The sequence below is a fragment of the Gasterosteus aculeatus genome, chromosome 13, assembly GCF_964276395.1.
Source record: "Gasterosteus aculeatus chromosome 13, fGasAcu3.hap1.1, whole genome shotgun sequence".
NCBI classification, from domain to species: domain Eukaryota; kingdom Metazoa; phylum Chordata; class Actinopteri; order Perciformes; family Gasterosteidae; genus Gasterosteus; species Gasterosteus aculeatus.
Window position 1 is genome coordinate 20,418,752 of NC_135701.1, and position 18,663 is coordinate 20,437,414.

The 18,663-nt window shown below is 50.7% G+C and overlaps 3 protein-coding genes across 6 annotated transcripts in view; 1 reads left to right on the top strand and 2 right to left on the bottom strand.

Moving 5' to 3' along the window:
- Positions 1-5,073, top strand: part of znrf3 (zinc and ring finger 3) — a 39,224-nt gene extending 34,151 nt beyond the window's left edge. For both annotated transcript variants that reach the window (XM_078086163.1, XM_078086164.1), the window contains exons 6-8: positions 50-217; positions 1,583-1,685; positions 1,767-5,073. In XM_078086163.1, the coding sequence (XP_077942289.1) occupies positions 50-217; positions 1,583-1,685; positions 1,767-3,430 (1,935 nt within the window). In that variant the 3' untranslated portion in view covers positions 3,431-5,073. The remainder of the gene's footprint in view (positions 1-49; positions 218-1,582; positions 1,686-1,766) is intronic.
- Positions 5,074-5,444: 371 nt separating this feature from the next.
- On the bottom strand, positions 5,445-8,439 carry coq5 (coenzyme Q5, methyltransferase). Its single transcript, XM_040196110.2, has 7 exons — positions 8,158-8,439; positions 7,509-7,658; positions 7,185-7,421; positions 6,945-7,051; positions 6,721-6,809; positions 6,060-6,171; positions 5,445-5,870 (listed from the first exon to the last, which is right to left on the bottom strand). The coding sequence occupies exons 1-7, from the start codon at positions 8,357-8,359 to the stop codon at positions 5,769-5,771; spliced, it is 999 nt and encodes a 332-aa protein (XP_040052044.2). The 5' UTR covers positions 8,360-8,439; the 3' UTR covers positions 5,445-5,768.
- Positions 8,440-12,717: 4,278 nt separating this feature from the next.
- Positions 12,718-18,663, bottom strand: part of kremen1 (kringle containing transmembrane protein 1) — a 53,844-nt gene continuing 47,898 nt past the window's right edge. For 2 of the 3 annotated variants that reach the window (XM_078086219.1, XM_040196413.2), the window contains exons 5-9: positions 17,482-17,635; positions 16,958-17,290; positions 13,844-14,083; positions 13,410-13,494; positions 12,718-13,309 (exon numbers count right to left, since the gene is read on the bottom strand). In XM_078086219.1, the coding sequence (XP_077942345.1) occupies positions 13,150-13,309; positions 13,410-13,494; positions 13,844-14,083; positions 16,958-17,290; positions 17,482-17,635 (972 nt within the window). In that variant the 3' untranslated portion in view covers positions 12,718-13,149. The remainder of the gene's footprint in view (positions 13,310-13,409; positions 13,495-13,843; positions 14,084-16,957; positions 17,291-17,481; positions 17,636-18,663) is intronic. The other variant, XM_078086220.1, reaches the window with a different exon arrangement.

An 18,663-nucleotide genomic window follows, 5' to 3' on the forward strand; every position in this document is an offset into this window, starting at 1 on the left:
ACCGCTGGTTTTTACGGGACATCTAACGGGACGTCGGTTCTCCCCACAGAGCTCAATGAACAGAATGGCCATCCAAGCGCTGGAGAAGATGGAGACGAGGAAGTTCAGGGCCAAAGGAAAGGGGCAGCGCGAGAGCAGCTGCGGGGCCTCTGATTCGCTGAGCAGCAGCTCCACCTCCGACTGCGCCATCTGCCTGGAGAAGTACATCGACGGCGAGGTACCGAGAGACGCCTCCTTTTCTGATTCATCCGCTGCGGGGGACGTTCACGTCCAACGTGGGCGAATCCCATGTCCCTCTTTTTTTTCCGTCGTATGTTGTGCGTTATGGTGCAAACACACACACACACACACACACACACACACACACACACACTCTCTCCCCTCCGCGCTTGTTTGTGTGCGTTTGTTTTCTTTCCACTCAGACATGAAACGCCGTCCTGTGGACAATAGAGTGGAAGTCCCCCTCGTGGGGACCTCAGTCCCGCCGTCTGCGGTGCCGTGGGTTTTTTTTTTTGGGAGCACCTGGGGAGTCGACGGTACCCAGAGTGCATCGGGGTCGGGATCGCGCTTCCTGTTTTTCCTGCGGCCTCCTTTAATCCTTTTTACAGGCGTCGTCGTGACGATGCGCGTCCTGATGTCGGGCTTTGAGGGTTTACTGTAAGAGCCTTGCTCATCCTCCCCGCGCTGACGCTGCAGGGACAAACCCCCCCCTCCCCCCCGCGGGCGCGCTGCTTTTATGTCTTTTCGGCGGGCAGGAGAGGAAAGCGCAGCAGAGCGGAGCGCGGCGCCGGGACGAGCGGCCCGCGGAGGAAGTGAACGCCATCGTGAACGGCATCAAAGTGATTTTTTTTTTTTGAGCAACAGAAGCTCGGCTGGAAAAATAAATACAGAACAGAAGCCCGAAGTTGAGTCTCATTATTAAGCCACAGACTGATTTCTATTCTCAGCCTCCGGCTGAATGCAAAGTGTCGCATTCTTTTCGTACAATCCACAAGTGTAAGCGCGCTGTTTGTTTGTTCTGACTATTATCTGACTGCCCGGGGGGGTAAAAACGTGGTTAGAGATTCAACCACGTAGAGGAGGAGGGGGGGGGGGAGTTCTGTGCCGCTCTGCTGCCCCCTTGTGGACATTTGATTCACCATCCGAGGGGCTTTGTGGTCTTAAAACGTTTTGTAATTTCTTATTTATTTTTATTTCCATACACTTGAGTTGAGTTGAGTTGTTAGTGGTTTCATCGGCGACACACTTTGGCTTCAGTGAGCTTTTACTGTGTGGGAAGAAAAGAGCTGGAAACACAGTACAATCGTGGTTTAGTACATCATAAGAATGATAAAACGCATGAAATATAGAACTTGATGAGAATATAATTAAAGAAATCAGACTAAAGTAAACTAAAGTGTAGCTTTTTATAAAAGAATTCCACATGTTTAACTGTGAATGATTAAATTAAATCTATGAGCAGTCTTCAAAGCGCCACCGAATCAAAGAACGTTTCATTCTGATAATCGAATCGATACTTTGATCATGTCGTTCTTTGTAAAGTCCAGGTAGAATCTGACCGTTGAGTATTTGCCCCCCCCAGGAGCTGCGAGTTATCCCCTGCGCTCACAGATTTCACAAGAAGTGCGTGGACCCGTGGCTGCTGCAGCACCACACGTGCCCCCACTGCCGACACAACATCATCGGTGAGTCGCCGCGCCGACGGACAGAAAGGCGTAAAACGCCAAAGAGACGCTGTGATTCTAAACGTTTCCTCTTCTTCTCAGAGCAAAAGAAGGGAAACGCAGGACCGGCGTGCATGGACCCGGTCCACGGCCGGCAGCGGGTGGTGCTGCCGGTGCACTACCCGGGCAGGGTGCACCGGGCGGGCCAGGTGACGGCCTACCCGACCAGAACCAGCATGGATCCCCACGGCAACCCCATCACCATGCTCACTGTGGACCAGCACGCCGACCCGCAGGGCCTGTACCCGCCGCAGCCCGCGTCCGCCTTCCTGCGCGGCTACCACCCGGCCCTCCATCTGGAGCACGCGCTCAACCCCCACCACTGCGGCCTGGAGCACCGCGGCCCGCCCGCCTACCCGGCGCAGCCGCACCACGCCGCCTTCAAGCGGCCCAAGTTCCACGGGCGCAGCTTTTCCCGCGCGGCCTGCTTCTCGCAGTACGAGACGATGTACCAGCACTACTACTTCCAGGGGCTGACTTTCCCCCAGCAGCCCGAGGGGGGCCAAGGGCCCGCCGGCACTGGCGGCGGAGGAGGAGGAGGAGGAGGAGCGGGGGCCCACAAGGGCCACCACAGCCGGGCCTTTCAGCAGGGGCTGCTGTACAACACGGTGGTGCACATGGCCCCCGGCTCTTCTTCGCGGTTGGGCGACGCCGGCGGCCCCTCGGGCCTGGGCTGTTACCACGGCCACCGCTCGGTGTGCAGCGGCTACCTCGCCGACTGCCCCGGCAGCGACAGCAGCAGCAGCTCCTCGGGCCCCTGCCACTGCTCCTCCAGCGACTCCATGCTGGACTGCACCGAGGTCAGCAACCAGGGGGTGTACGGCAGCTGCTCCACCTTCCGCAGCTCGCTGAGCAGCGACTACGACCCCTACGTGTACCGGAGCAAGAGCCCGTGCCGGGGCTCCGTCGGGGAGGCGGGGGTCGCGGCGGCGGCGGCGTGCAGCGCGCCCCCCGCCGAGGACTCGTCCACGTCCCCGGCCCCCTCGGGACACGACGGCCTCCCGCCGCCTCCCGGGCCGGCGGGGTACAACTCGGGGGACCACGTCTCCCACTGCAGCAGTCGCTCGTCACTGGAGCCCAGGGAGCACGGCCACGCGGGCCCCGAGGCCCCCGGGCCCCCCGGGGCGGACAGGGGGAAGGGGGCGCTGGACGAGTCGGGGGAGCTCGGGGCGGCGGCCTGCAGCTGCTGCTTCGAGGTGCTCCCCCCCAGCGCGGAGTGCAAGGGGCGGGACTCGGACCAGGCGGGACGCTTTCACAGGGGGGTCGACTTTCAGAGCTCGGCCGCCAAGAACTACTTCGCCCCCTCGGAGCACATGTGCCCCCCCTCGGAGCAGCTGAGCTACGAGGGGCTGCCCTGCTGCTTCTACAAAGAGATGAAGGCGCACAGGGCGGCGGCGGCGGCGGGCCGCTACGCCGAGGACTACGCCGTCAGCGTGCAGTACGCCCCCGCCGACCCGGAGGCCCGCCCCGGGCAGGGCTGCTGCGAGCTCAACCAGAGGATACCCATAATTCCCGAGGACACGGATTGCGAGTCGGGCGGCGGGGGGGCGGAGACCCCAAGCGGTCCGGCGGAGGCCGGCGCGCGGCAGGGTTACTTCACCTCGGGACACTTGAGAGGTCGGCTTTACCCCCGGGAGGAGGAGGCCCGGGCTCTGTTCCACCCCCAGCTCTCCACGTCGACGGGCGAGGGGGGGCCGGGGGTTTGAGCGCAGCCTCGGCCATCAGCACGTGTCTGGTACCCAACCGGCCGGGCGCCGAGACCCTCGGCCGCCTTGTTTCCGACCGCGCTCGCCGGGCGCCGAATGTTTCTACTGGACGGCGGCGTGTGTCCGGTTGCTTCCCCGTGGCCCTCGGCGGTTGCGTTGCCGTGGCGCCCAGTGAAGAGGGATGGAGGTTGTTAACGAACAGTAGGTCGGGACGCCGTCTATTGAAGGACGGGCTGCCGCCGTCGGGGCTCCGCCCCCTTCGTCGCCGAGCAATCCGGCCTCGTTTCTTGTGAGATTTGTTGTTGTTGTTTTTTCCAGATTTGAATCAAGAAAAAAGGTCTTTGAGATGTTTTTTTTCTCCCCACTCTTACTTCACAAACATCTGCACATGAACACTGACGGCCTCCAGAGCTTCAGAGCTTCCAGAACCAGAACCAGATACCAAAACAGGAAGACGTGATTGTTTCTTTTATTTTACCTTTTATCAAAGCAGGGAAAAGGGTCCTCCGTGGTGTGAGCGGCCCACACGTCTCTCCGAGGAGGAGAAGCTACATTTTACAGTAAATGCATAGAAATGTGAATGACACTGGTCTCTATTCGCTGCAGTACAGAATTCGTTTTATGCATTGCAGTTCTGTGCGCTCGAGGCCGGAATGAGACGTGGAGCCTTTCGCTGGTTTGTAGCAATATCTACAAGACGCCGCGGCGCTTTCGGGTCACTCGATTCGTCTGGTTTGGAAGCCCTTTAAAGTTTGATTTTTGATTTTTTTTTTTTTTTTTTTCGCTGTCATACACCCAGTTTCCTCATGAGTCATGTCTCATGAAAGTCGATTGAAAGGTTCAAGCATGTGTCAAAAGGCCAAAGGAAAGTAGCTGGAAAAGACTCGTATGTCATGAGGGTTTTTCTTATCGTACTGTGACTTTATTTTTTTTCTAATCGATGCAGTTCTACGTGCCGCAGTGCATCCGTTTGTCTCATATCGCGTAGTACATGGAGGCGATATCGATGCTTCATTCACGCCTTTCTGTTGTTTGTCCTGCAGACTGTTTTTATACTGTTTCTATGAAATACACACGTTCTCTACAGAGGAAATAACTATTTATAAGTTAACCCAGTGCTGTAATCAAGTGAGAATCTAATCTTGCCTTTTGCATAGAGATACGTACCTACTGCAAATATAACATTTTGGGGTACTTGAGTCACTATTTAATTTTTTTTATTGTTTCTAGCACTTAAGATTAAAATGTGTACAAAAATTAATATTTTTTAATTTTTTAAGAATATAATTATTTTCTGTCATTACCATTACAAATGTTTTAAAAAAAGCTAGAAATCATCCGTGTATATTTCTGTACCTGTATAGCAAACCCATTTCATGAATGGAAAATGTTCTCTGAATATTTATTTACTAATATATTTATCTTTAAGCCATGTCTTATGTTCAGAGTGTATGAACGTTTGAGTTGTTTGGTTGCTTTTCATTTTGAGAAAAATCACTAACATGAGACTTTGTAAATACATGGTAATTGCACACAAGACGATTAAATCTTCTCTGACCAAAAAACTGATTTTAAAACTTTAGTACCATACAGTTTTGTAATTAAAGTGTACAAAGATCTGTAAAATATACAGTTTTATTCAAGTCATGTTGTGGTCTCCTCTTTTCCATTTCCTGCCTCCACAAGAGCTTTTATAGTAGATGGACTCTACGAAAAATCCATCTGTTGAAATACTGTCGTCAAGAGCAACCGCTCCACCACGGACGTGGAACCGACCTCCTGGCACCAAATCATCAAACAAGCTTAAATAAATGTACATTTACCACGTGGAGTAATTAACAAATCAACTTGTCAATCGACCAAAAAGATGTTGCTCATTCGCATCTTTTCATTTAGTAATTTATAAATTGAATATGTGAAGACATCTGAGACTCTTGGTGGGATTTTCTGACTAGATTCATGTTTAACCATTAAACATAAGAACCAATGTATTCACACGCTGCTCAACAACTAATGTAGTCTGATTCTTTATTATGACTGACATCAGAATTATTCATCTTTATTCCAAAAAGATACATGACTTAAAAGTAAATCCCAACCAAAGAAATATGCAACTCGACACTAGTCTGTAATCTGATGCTTCAAGTGAAAATAGGAAATGTCAGTTTCTAATAGTCCTTTTTCCACCAACATTTGTATTTTTATTCAACTGACATTTTGTATCACAATATATGATTTAGTTTAATGTTACTTATCAACAGTGACTTATTGTTTCTTTATAAATACGTCGTGGAGCAGAGAGGCGCTTTGTGCTCAAACGTTCATATCAGATCTCTGCTCACAGCTTGAAACCAGAGTGAAGAGCCACAACTCCACCGGTCAGGTTGTAATACTTTACGCAGAAGAAACCTGCGTCTTCAATCATGATTTTGAACTCCTCCTGTTGAAGAGCAGAAGGGAATAACCGTTACATCACTGCAGAGGTAAATATTGCTGAAACCGGTTGGATGGTTTAAAAAAAAAAAGTATTTCAATTAACTTAAGGATATTCAGATCAGAAGGAACAACATTTAAAAAAATAAGGGTCGCAAAGTTAGAAATGGGGACGCTGCAATGAAAGAAATGTCACCTGGTCGGGGAACTTGCGGATACTTTCCACCAGATACTGGTACGACTTCCAGTCGGCAGCGATCACCTCGCCCAGAGCCGGGATCACGTTGAAACTGTACGCGTCATAAAGCCTGAAACAGGAAGCCAAAGGCCGATTACTCAGAGCTGAAACCTGCCGGCTGATGTAAAGAACGCTTGGTTTAAAGAGCAGAACCAGTGGGTTTGTGATCGCTGTCAATCACAGCACTACGCTTATTTTAAAATCATCACATCTGTAAACAGTAATTAAGATGTTAAACCATGAAACACAGCGGTTGATGGTCCTCACGAAGGAGACCGTTGTCCCTCCATGTCCCCACTATGCAGCCAGGTCATAACAGACAAAGTGCTTTCAGCGGAAAACCAGAAGAGGGCGCCGTTTGTCCAAAAAACAAAGCTTTTGACGGGACAGGAAATGCATCCAGACAAAAACATTCTTACAACATTTGTGCCGTGTAAAGTTAAGAATTTAGAGGACATGTCTAAAAATATTACATTGAAAATGGAACCGCAGCGCTCTTATTTTGTACTGTTTTAACAGTACGTGAGACCACAACAGGCCCCAGAAGCAAAGGTGGGATTTGTGATGAGACCCTCTGGAGCTTCTCACCTCACACGAGTCATCAGTCACTGCCGCTCACCTCGCTAAAACAGGATTTGTCACTTTGCTGAACTCCAAGCACATGAATCTGCCCCCCGGCTTCAGGACCCGCAGAGCCTCCTTCAGCGCCTGAGAGAGAAAAGACCAATCAATATTTATATTGCACCTTAAATTTCAGCCGCACCTTCTTAAACGGGAGGATCTGCTTCGTTATCAACGTGGAAATCGGACAATTAGCAGCTCGGTGCGCGTCGCCCCGGTTACCTGATCGATGTGGGTGACGTTGCGAATGCCGAAGGCGACGGTGTAAATGTCGAACTGGTCGTCGTCGAAGGGAAGCTTCTCCGCGTCCCCCGCCACCCACGACAGGCCTGACACACACACACACACAGGCGCTCGAGTCAAAAACACTTTGGGCTCTCTTTTGGAAAAGCCCCGTTCCCCCCTCGCCGAGGGACGCCACGTGGACCTGATGTCCCTCAGGTCCGGCGGTGAGACGCTCACCAGCAGTGACGCCCGCGCTGTCCGCCCGCCGCTTGCCCACTTTCAGCATCTCCTTGTTGATGTCACAGACCACGGCCCCGGACTCCCGGGGGCCCGCCTCCTCCCCGTCCTCCTCGGAGGAGGAGTAGCTGCTGGAGATGTCCCGCCACGACGGCGTCTGCACGGTGCGCGCCGCCCGCCGCCTCTGCCGCTCCCGCTGCGAGCGAACGTACTCCAGGAAACGGAAGGCGATGTCACCTGCGCGCCGTCACAGACACAAAAAAAACGATTCGTTAAAAGCGACTTTTTGCAGTTTGGCGTTTTTGGCGAGGCGTGACCATCGACCTGTTCCGCCCGCCACGTCCAAGAGCTGCGCCCCGGGCTGAGGGTGCATGGCGTGCAGCAGCGCGTCCTTCCACAGCCGGTGAATTCCTAGACTCATGGCGTCGTTCATGGTGTCGTAGTGATGCGCCACGTTCTCAAACACCTTGTACACTGGAAGGGAAGAGAAGAGGGTGACTCGTATTCTACGGCACCTTTCAAGCACAGACAATGTTTAAGATTTGTTTTACTTTTAAAAAGTAGGTTTTGTGTAGTTCTAAAAATATATATTGGGATATCTCACAAATAACACACGTTCCATACTTGTGTGTTTTGGTTCATATTAACCAAACGTCATTATGGTTTAGTAATATAACACAGCCTCTAGGAACGTACAAGATGTAACTCATGGAAGATGAATTGACTTTTAAATGTGGCTTAAAACAGCAACGACTTTCCTTTTGAGAAAAGCGGAGTGAAAAAACGTTCACGGCAGTTTAACGGCGTCACTTCATGGAGCAATTAATACGCCGAATTGTTCAGCAAAAAGTCACAAACCGAAAACCATCGAGAGTCCCGCAGCCCTCGATGTAAAAACCGGGCGAGCAACAGCGGAACTTCTAAATTGGCACATTTATCGCCGGGGTGTCGTCCCGCTAAGCGAAGGACTCACCTTTCTTCGCCTTCTCGGCCTCTGGCACCGTTTCAAAGCCAAAATGTGTGCTTCGGTCTCCGGCGGCATCGCCGAAACACCGACAGGTCGACGGTGCCAAACGGCGACCGGAGCGACCTGCGGTCTCCGCCGCAGTGACGTTGGTGTTTCCGTGAGAGAGACGGATCGCTCTGCGGAGCAGCAGCCTCACGGAGGCGGCCATGTTGGCTGATTACGAAACTACGCGACAGTGTGACGTCACTTACAGGCGACCGACTCCTCCCTTTGACCCTCATGTTGTCCATTTATTTTCATAATGATTTTGGATTTTTTCTTTCAATATTGCTATTTTTTAAATTGTATTATTATTTATTTTTTGTGACAATATATTATCCCACTGGTTCCCTCCAGACACCATTTATTCTTTATTTATTTATTCTTTATTTTTTCTTTTCCAGGAACTACTACAGGTGGTAAATATACGTTTCTGCCTTATTTTATGTTATTTATTTTTTATTTTAGGAGATTTTTCGTTTTAAATTAGTTTTAATTTAGTTTTAAAAAATAATTTCTTTTTCATTTTTGCTTGTGAAATGTTATCCCACTGGGTTCCTCCAGATGTTAAACCCGCGCAGCACCTTTCTGAGTGCAGTTCGCATGTTCTTGGTACTTCAGCCTCCTCCCACAGTCCAAAGACATGCAGCATGGGTTAATTAATGACTTTAAAACAGCCCGTAGGTGCGTGAGCGTGAATGGTTGTCAGTCTCGATCCTCGCTGTACCTTGTGTCTTGCCCAATGCTAGCTGGAATTGACCCAAGTGGACCGGGACAATAAGGGATTTGAAACTCCAACAGCACAATTAATGTCTTTAGCATGACATAAACGCTACAACTAACCAGAACAAGTGAATATTTCCTTTTAGTTGTTTTGGTAATTGTATTAAATAATTTTACAACATCTTAATGTCTTTGAATAGCTATTCGGCATTAATCAACTGTATAGACTTGAATGCAGGGATACAAAAAATAAACAGCTCTCAGCGTTAGTACAAAGCTGCAGTAATGGGAGACAAATCTCAAGCATTAAACAGGCCAATGCATGTAGTCGAAAGCACTGAAGGGCATGAGTGTACCTTTATTGCACCGGGGTCACGGACTTGCAGAGCGAGACGGATCAAAACAGACAAGTTCCTGCAGAGCCAGTAAGCCTCTTTCACACAGTTCTACAATATACAAATCAATGAAGGCCCGCCTGTCTCCTAATCTACCCGACTTCAGTGCCCTGTGTGCAGAAAGTGGCAGATATTGTCTTCCATTCTTCTCACTTTCTCGTTCTGACAGTAACCAGACACGGCCGTGTATTGTCCCTCGGTCGCCGTAATTACTGGTGGACTCGGGTTCAAAGGGATCAGCTTGCCTCGCTCTTCTCCTTGGCCTCGGGAGGAAAATGGGCCGAGGCTTTTTCACATGTACCCAGAGGAGTGATGATGAGTCTCAGAGTCTAGCTGCCGGATTAAAGTTACAGCATCTCAATTGCTTTTGAGAAAAGGACAAACACATTTAAAGGTCAACAGGAAGGAACGTAGAAGGTCACAAAGATTGGATATCTTACTGTGAATGTTGAATGGAGAAAAGAACAGGTAATTCATTCAGATTTCTGGTAACATTTAAAGACAAAATGTGATAATCTGATTTCCATGGCAAGCAATAATGAATTCCACTCAGACTGGGCATCATTGTTGTCATCAAACTTCATGCCACCAGTAGAGGGGGCACAAGGATCCTGTGGAACTTTCTACTTCTAGTTCCCTGCAGTGGAATGTGTGTGTGTGTCCAAGAGCAAACCATCTCAAAGAGACCTGGGGGCCAATAAGCGGGTTTATGTTGGCAGCTTAAGTGCCCTCTTGCCCTCATGGTAGATGGAATATGATGGTAAAAGCATGATGGTGCTTTCATATCTTTCATATTACCTGTTGGGCAACTAAAGAAAATGACGGCTTGTGTTCACCCAAAGCTGGCAGGAGATCTGACAGCCAATGAGATGTTGTTGTTGGGTAGTTCAACTGTACGTACAATAAGCAGAGCGAGAGAGACACATCTGGCCGAAGAAATAGAAAGTATAAAGTTTAACAATTGAACTCATCGTGTGATCTAATTGAATGTTTAAGTCTTAATGGCATGTAGCATCAAGAGGATTATCAAAACATTAAAGAAGTCCCGCCTTCGTTTTTTGCTGTTAATTGCGGCTCAATCCGAAGCATCAGAGGTTCACAGGTGACCTGATTTTGGATCATTGGAAGCCTTACAGCCAAGACTCAGGGACAAGTTATTTTTTTTTACATGCACTCCCAAACGAGCATATTTGCACTGAGGACCTTTTGCAGTTTTCATGCAATCAACAAATAACGAACACTTGATGTTTCAGCTGTGACGCCAAACTCCTGCTGTTTCCCCCCCCCCGAAATGCGCGGGCTGCACGGCTGACCTCGTCCCGGAGGGGAACCAATGGGTTCCACGTGGCCCCGCTCGATCCCCTCTGCGTGTGTGTGCATCTCTAAACAGTCTGGGAGTCGTTTCACATATCTGATAAGTGTTTCGCTTCCGCAGTGGAAAAAAAAAAGGAAAGAAAGAAAGGAAAATGGGTGGGGGGGGGGATCAGATGTCCCACCGTGCAGCTTGATCCGGTTTGTAATACTGTTATTATTATGAAATACAAAGCGGCGGGAAAAGAACAGGCGCGACACTCGGTTAAGAAACATGCATACAGTGTTTATTTGCAACCAGGACACATTAAATAAACTACAAAGATACTTCACTTATACAAAAGATAGATTATATCCCATTCACATACAAAATAACAATAATTTACTGTATAAATTAAACATTTCACTGTTTTGCTATTTACACATGTTTTTGGCCCTTCTGGATCGTTTCCCGCGGGGGGGGGCCTCTGGTGCTTTCACGTCCCCGAGCGCTACGGGACATTCACATCGACGAAAAAGACCCTCGTCACCGCTCACCAGCAGGCGCGGTGAGTTTCCCCTCGGATTCACCGGAGGACGGGACAGGAAACGGGAGTTTGCATAATTCCCCGAGCCATCCGCACAAATAGGGCCTCGTTAGGTTTGAACTGTCGGGTTTCGTTGGCTGGTGTTCGATTTCCCGCACGCGTCTCTTTTTCTCCTCCTCCCTCCGCCGGGCCGAGGGGCGCGTGTCTCCCAATTCTGTTTTTCCGATTCGCGGAGGACCACAAATGTTTGGAGGTGAATGTCCCTCTGCGTCGTGTCGTGAAACGTGACCTTTTGTCTCAAGTGCTCAAGTGGGTTTCTTTTTTTTTTTTTTCTTTCTCCTGTGCAACGGGGAATAAGAACTCTGGGAGTAGAAGCAAATTTAAGTGCAGTAACGTAATCTTCTTTCTCCCGTCCGTGATTTGAAGATTTCTGGGGTGACCGTCTGCAGAGGCGTCTCGCCCCGAGACAGGAAAGGACAATTACTATGCCAATGGCGGACTAGTGGATTTTGACCTTTCTCAAGTGGTTTAAATGTCACAAGAAATGCACCGAAAACCGACAGACAGACAGAGTGCTTTTGGTTATATTTCTGTTTGGGTAGATTGTTGGAACTCACCCTTTTTGGACTGAAATCGAGGTGCAGTTTTCTGCTGTCTAATAGGAGGGTGGAGGGTTTGGGGGTGGGGGGGGGCAGGGGGGGCATTACAGTTGAGGAGGTACAAATTCTTTGCAGAGACACAAAATGAAACAGGGAACATAAATGTCATTCCCACATTGAATTACGTAATATACAACACTATTCACCCCCCCCCCCCTCTGTAATCAAAAGACAACTTAATGTGAACAATATGTTCAGTAAACGTCCGAGGCTACACACATAGGAGCACACGCAGACATCAGAAACAAGGAAAGCCTCATCGGTTACTACGTGAGTTCATCACAAACAAAAGAAGCATCATGTAGTGAAAAGTGTGAAAGATCCGGTCTGTTGAGTTGAGTGAACGGAGAAAAAAGACACAATATCCAATGCGTTCGATGGCTGTACAAGATGTGGCATCGTGTTGCTGAGCTCATCGTCGACGCGGCGGTTTTGAGGCGGGTTTTGCGGACCGACCGAACACACGTGACGCAGCCGAGAGGCGAGAGAGCTGAAGGCACGTGAACACCGTCAAACCGGAAAGTCTCCCACCCAGCAGCCGGCAGAAGAAGCCCTCAGATCTTCCCGAGCCTCCCCTAAATGGCAGTTTGTCTGCAAACCGCATCAGCCCAACCCCCCCCCCCCCTCCCCACCCCCCTCCCTCAGTAAAAGCCGCCGCTTATCTCTCCGCCCGAAAGTCCACGTGAGCGCCGAGTAGGCGAGCGCGCTCCCTCCCTCCCTCCCTCTCTCTCTGTGATCTTTTCGTCTTACAGCGAGTGATTCATCCCCAAAGTGCTGCGACGTCTACCTTCGGTGTGACGGTGCCGAGGCCTGCGCCCCCCCCCCCCCCCCCCCCACCGCCCCCACCCCCTCAGAAAAGCTGGTTGTCGGGCCGAACGAATCAGAATGAAACATTACAACCTCTTTTTCATGTGGAGTCAAAAAGACAAATAAATAGATAACCGGACGGGAGGATTCTGGCCCATGTGAGGCAGTTAGTTCATATGAAACCGTGGAGCTGCGTCTGTTCTTCCCTATTCGGGATGCTTGGCGCCGTGTGACTCGCGCGCCGGGACGGACGAAGCTGAGCGGCTGATGCTGCGGTCCTGAAGGGCTCAAGTGGAGGAGCGCTGGTCGCCAGGGACCTCCGTGAGGGACGGAAATGAAGCCGGAAAACAGACAAGCGGCAGATCGTCCTCCGTCTCCTCCCGCACCGAGGTCCCCCGACTGCCCCCCCCCACAACCAGCAGTCACTCAAGTCGGTTGTCATCGTCCTGTTGGAGCGGCGCCTCCTGCGGTCTCGTCGCGCGAGGGCCCTTGTGCAGAGTAAGTCGTGGGGCGGCGGTTCGAAACGCAGCGGCGCCGCTAGTTGCCCACCAGGGGGCTGAGGTCGCCGTGGTGGTTCTTCAGCTTCTTCTTGAAGAGGGAGATGGTGGACGGTCGGTACAGGATGATCCAGGGCTCGGAGGACGCCGTGCTCTGGCTGCAGGTGTCTGACCCGCTGACCGTCGGGATGTTTGGAGACCTGATTGGGGGGGGGGGGGGGCGGGGGGTGACATGAGAGGAGGATTTAGAGGGGTCCCCTCGAACCGCTCACCACGCCTCAAACATCTAAGGACACTCACTTCACTGTGATGTGCAGCAGCAGCTTCGCCACCATGGCGACGACCGTCAGGACGAGCAGAGCGGCCAGGGCGTAGATGGTCCACACTGCGGAGAGAGACAGGGCATCAGTTACGGCCCCACGCCGACGCAGGGGTGAGCAGCCAGTAAACTGTCAGGCACACATCTGCACACATCTGCACACATCGGCCCTCTGAGGCGCCGAGGAGTCCTGTGAAAAAGCTTTGACAAGGAGCCTGATGGCGACTGAAGGTAGCGTCAGTCACGCGTCAAGCTGAAGTACTTGAACGCGACATCGCAGGAAGTCCCCCCCCCCGGGGGGACGAAGTCTTCCAAGCGTCTCCTCAAACTAAGGCAAACTAAGACTTCCAGGGAAAGCAGGCCATGCACCACGAGAAGCGGAGAGGGGTGCGGTGCATTGTGGGTGTTTACATACTGGCGCCGTGGCCGGTGGTCCCGCCGCGTCCAGCCCACTGACCTGGCATGTTGCGCTCCGGCTTCCCGGGGCTGGACGTGATCACGTAGAGGATCTGGGAGGAGCGTCCGTTGGAGGTGCTGTTGGACCTCTGGGTGACGCCGGCGGCCGGCCGGGGCCCCGCCGTGGCGGAGACGGCGTCCCGCGAGTTCTCGCCGCGTCGCTCGGCCTCCGTCGTCCTGGTGTCTTGGCCCCTCAGTGCTGGAGGGGGGGGGAGAAACACATGAAGGGGTCAGCGGGTCGGTACGTGGAGGAAGCGGGTGATTTTTTCGAGGTTTCCCGCTGTGTCCAGAAACAACGCAGCTTTGTTTCTGTCATTTGTCTTTGTCGTACTTTGTATAATCTCCGATGGCTGTTTATGCGTCCGGGTAATTGTTCTGCAATCACCTTATTACACAGTGAAAGGAAAAATAAAACAATGCAAAACTGTAAAGTTATTGCACTCAAATTGACCAAAACGTCTTTTTATTCATTTAATTAAACAGAAACTTAACATGAACTTAAATGTTTATTTATCTCTACGTAATTTGCATTTAATCATCCGTGGATGGTGGAGCATAAAACAAAAGAAGGGGGGTGATATAAATCATCTCGTGCATCTCATACGTCTCAGACAAGTAACTCGGTCCTTTGAATGGACTGCTAATCCACTTATGACCTATGACCTCTGAAGAAAGGGACTATTTCTGGGTGTTTTTTCCCTTCGAGGAGGCAACGGAGCGCCGTGCTGTGCCAGACACACACACACCCACACACACACACACGCACACAAACACACACACACGGGAGGAGACGCTCGGCTGTGTAATTTCTGCAAGCTGCGGACGCGTATCACTTAACGGGCCTTTAATTGCCCCTGTGGGTGAACGAGGGAGCGGCAACGCGAGACGCGGTGCAGTTGAAAGCACACGGCGGGTAGTTGATATCGACTGCGTTTGGTTTCGTCAAGAGACGGATCGACTTAATGTGAACAAATGTGAACGTGTCGAGAGCTTTTCTGTCATTCACAAAGCGTCTTACAATAAATACTGTTTGTTCCAACCTGCTCACAGCACCAGATGTGGGAGAGAGACTATTTCTACTCTTTCATGTGTTCCCGGAGGGAAGCAATATCCTAAATAAGATGTCCTGTGCCTTTCATTTACTTCTCCTAAACACAGACGCCATTTATTTAAGATCACTGTGTGATTTCCAGAGTTTTATTCCTGTTCCAGAGAAACGGACCACACTTTGACTCTTTCTCCTGACTTGTTCATTTGTATTCAGGTTTGGTGAAGAGAAACATTTCGGCAATCTACCATTAACCCTTAAATAAAGTAAAATAAGAGGCTTCTGATTTGACAACAAACCAACCTCACAAAGAATGGATGAGTTTAAATCTCTTGAAACAATGAAGATATTCCAAATGGGGCTGAAATAAACCGCCCTGGCTTTCATAATTAAATTAAAATGGATCCAGTGAGCTCACAAATAATAAAGAATAAAAAAAACAATTTACAATAAACAGCCAAAAACAAACAAATAAAAGGCCTTTTTGTAGCCATCGCTGGATTATGCATTAAACTGGTGATATAAATGAATGATAACGTGTTTCTTTCGATGCAAAACAATATTTCCTCTCGCCTTAATTGTTCTCTCAGTTCCTCAGAAAAAAGTTTACTCAAGGAAGCTTTTTGGAAAATCTCTTTTGGACGAAGAAACTGAATCCTGAGCGGAACAGAGGAGGACCCCTTGTGGTGAGATGAGTTACTGCACTACAAACTGAATGGTTGAACCCACCCACCTTGGTTAAATCACCCAAAACTAATTGTAGATATCACTTGATCCAGGCCAGCTCCAGTCTTCCGTGAATGGTGGTTGGATGTAAGTGTAGGACCCCGCCTCCCCCCCCCCACCCCTCTTTCACAAAACAATTCACCCTGACCGAGATGTTCCCAGAACTTCCCACATGTTCCCCATTTGCAAACAAAACACCATCAAACCCGCCTCAGCTGTGAGCATTTATTCTGAAATCAGTGCTTCGGCTCCACAGGGGAGGTACAAGATGTGTTTAGAAGATTTCTCTGCCCCCCCCCCCAAAAAAAAACAACTCCTATTACTTCAGTGGGTGACCTTTGTTGTCATTTCATGTGGCGGACTCCCTTTCTAGGACCAGAGAACCAAGTCGTGAGCAGAAAAGATGGTTCCCGTCCAGAGGTCAGGGGGGATTATGACCCCTGATAATGTTTTTTACTACAACGCCGGCGGTTAGAAAAACGACAGATTACAAATGGAGGCAGAGAGAGCGAGGATGTCACCTCCACTATCACGCTGAATCCATTGCATTTACATTTGGGTGCTTTCAGACTCTGATTCTGTCTGAGCGAAAGTACAGTAATATAAAGAAAGCTTGTCCTCTTCCACATTCGTCTGGAGAGAGAAACAAACAATATTTGCTGCGAGGTGTTCAACTCGCCGCTGCACAAATCGCGATTATAGAGCGCGATCCATCACCGTGTTTCGTGTGTAGGTGGCATGAAAACCCGTTGTGAGATTCCCCAAAGAGAATCTCAACGGCCTGCCACGAATTGATAAGCCAGTGAGTCCCTCAAAAAAAAAACCCGAAACCTCGTTAATTGTGCAGCGTCACCCCGGAGCCGTGAGACATTGACTCGCAAATGAAAAGAGAAAAGGGCCCGCCGACGGCGTGACAAGTGCCTCGCCAACAGGCGTCAGTCCACCACACCGGGGCGGCCATGCAAAACTCCCTCATCATGCAAATGTTTCTGTGGGAAGGGTGCTGTGATCTTGGTGGCTTCTCCGTGACCCTCCTCGGATTACGACGGGCTTCTGGCAGAACCCCATGGGAGGGGCCTTGTTCGCACCATCAGAAGAAAAGGGTTCTCGAAGGGACGTCCAGATCCCAATGAAAAGGTTCTCTATGAAACCTCACAGGGGCGTTTTTTACGGATCGTTCTAGACTTTTCCTGTTATGTCTTCTGGGTAGAACATTCCGAAACGTTTTCATGTGGAACCTACAGGGAACCAGACCAAATGTGTACACTACATTTTGCTTCCTCAGCAGTGACGCCCTACCTTGGTAAAGCAGAGCAAATCCCTGCGCCTGGTTGGTCCGGTCCGAGTAGAAGTACACTATGACGGAGTCGCCCGTGACGTTCACCAGCTCCCCCGGCGGGCTGCGCCAGTCGAAGCGCGCCACCACCCGGTTGGTGTAGCCGTCCAGGAGCTCCACCATGTCCGTCTGGTCGGAGATCTCAAAGAAGGTGAAGTTGAAGAGGATGGCGCGGGACCCGGGCACGCGGACGGTCCAGTAGCAGACGCGGCCGGCGGCGTACTTGTCGGGGAAGTCGGGCGAGTAGATCACGCCGGACGGAGCCGAGTAGTTCCCGCCGCAGGCTCCGACCCGAGCTGGAGGAGGGAGCGCCAACGAAAGAGAGGAAAACAGTCAGCGGTGAGCAAGGACCTCGTTCCCGCGAAACACGGCTGAACGTGTTTCGCTGAAGGTCCAAGATATGTGTCTTCACACAAACGGTGACTACCACATATCCTGATGTGGAAAGAGGTAAATCGCATTGCAACGGCAGCACGGCGTCACTCACTGTCGAAGATGATGACCCAGCCGTCGCCGCCGCAGGGCTGGGTGTGGTCGCCAAAGCAAACGTGGTTACACTCCATGCTGGGCGACTCGCCATGGTCCCGCTGGTCCACTTCGTTGCCACAGAAACAGGCGTACCCCGACTCCATGCCGGCGAGCTGCAGGAGAAGAAAAAAAAAAAAAAAAAGGAATTATGCAAATGAACGCATCAGCAATTCAAAACAAACTTCGGGTAACGCGTCCCATGATGCTAATGACGATAAATCCATCTGGCACATTGGACTGAGGGACAAACTTTGTGGAGGAAACTTTGGGATATTTGGGATATTCTCAGGCAACAACTTAGTAGAATAAAATACGTTTCGCAAATGCACAACTGCCTCAAATGTAAAGTACTTTTACGGGTTGTTTGTCTCATACCAGCCGAACGCGTGTCGGCGCTTGGTAAACAGCTCCGCCTCTCCCTTTCGAATTAAAGCGACTGGAGCCCGAGGTGCTCCGATTGCTCTTCCTCTTGTGATTACAAGATGCTGCAACCTGAGTGTGGAAAACCCACAACCTCTCAGCTGATTAGAAGCTTTCCTTCAGACACACAGGGTGTAGAAGATAAACCTCACAGAAATAGCACCTCTCCATCCCCGCAATGCAAACTGTCGGTGAAGCGTTCCTGGAAGCGGCAGAGCGGGAATGCCAAGCTTAAAAAATAAATAAAAAAAAAACCCCTTCGCACATCTTGACCTCTCCACCGCTGGCTGCGTCTTCTCAAAAGAGCTTTTGTCCGTCTGTGAAAGAAGGACGCCATTGTCCCGCATTCAGGCCCCTAAAATGAATTCGCACTGCCGAAGGTACTGCATCACTTCCCACTCGCCTCGTCTTTTGTTCGTGGGCGTGGAATGCACGGAGCCCCCCGCGTCAAGCCGCGCCCGTGTTGCCTGCTGGCGGAGTAACACCAACGTGAACGAAGCGAGCTCATGGGCCCTCCGTCAGAGGGTCGCCAGGGAGGCGCACCGCCGACGTTGCGCACGCGCTTCGAGGGCCGCGGCGCCACATCCAGCAGCTACATCTGCTGAATATTGAGGGGGGAGGGGTGGGGGGGGGGGGGGGGGGGGGGGGCACATAGTTGAGCCGGATCTGCTGAGGCAGAAAGCTGCGGCTGTCGACTGTCAGGAAACCGCCAGTGAACGCA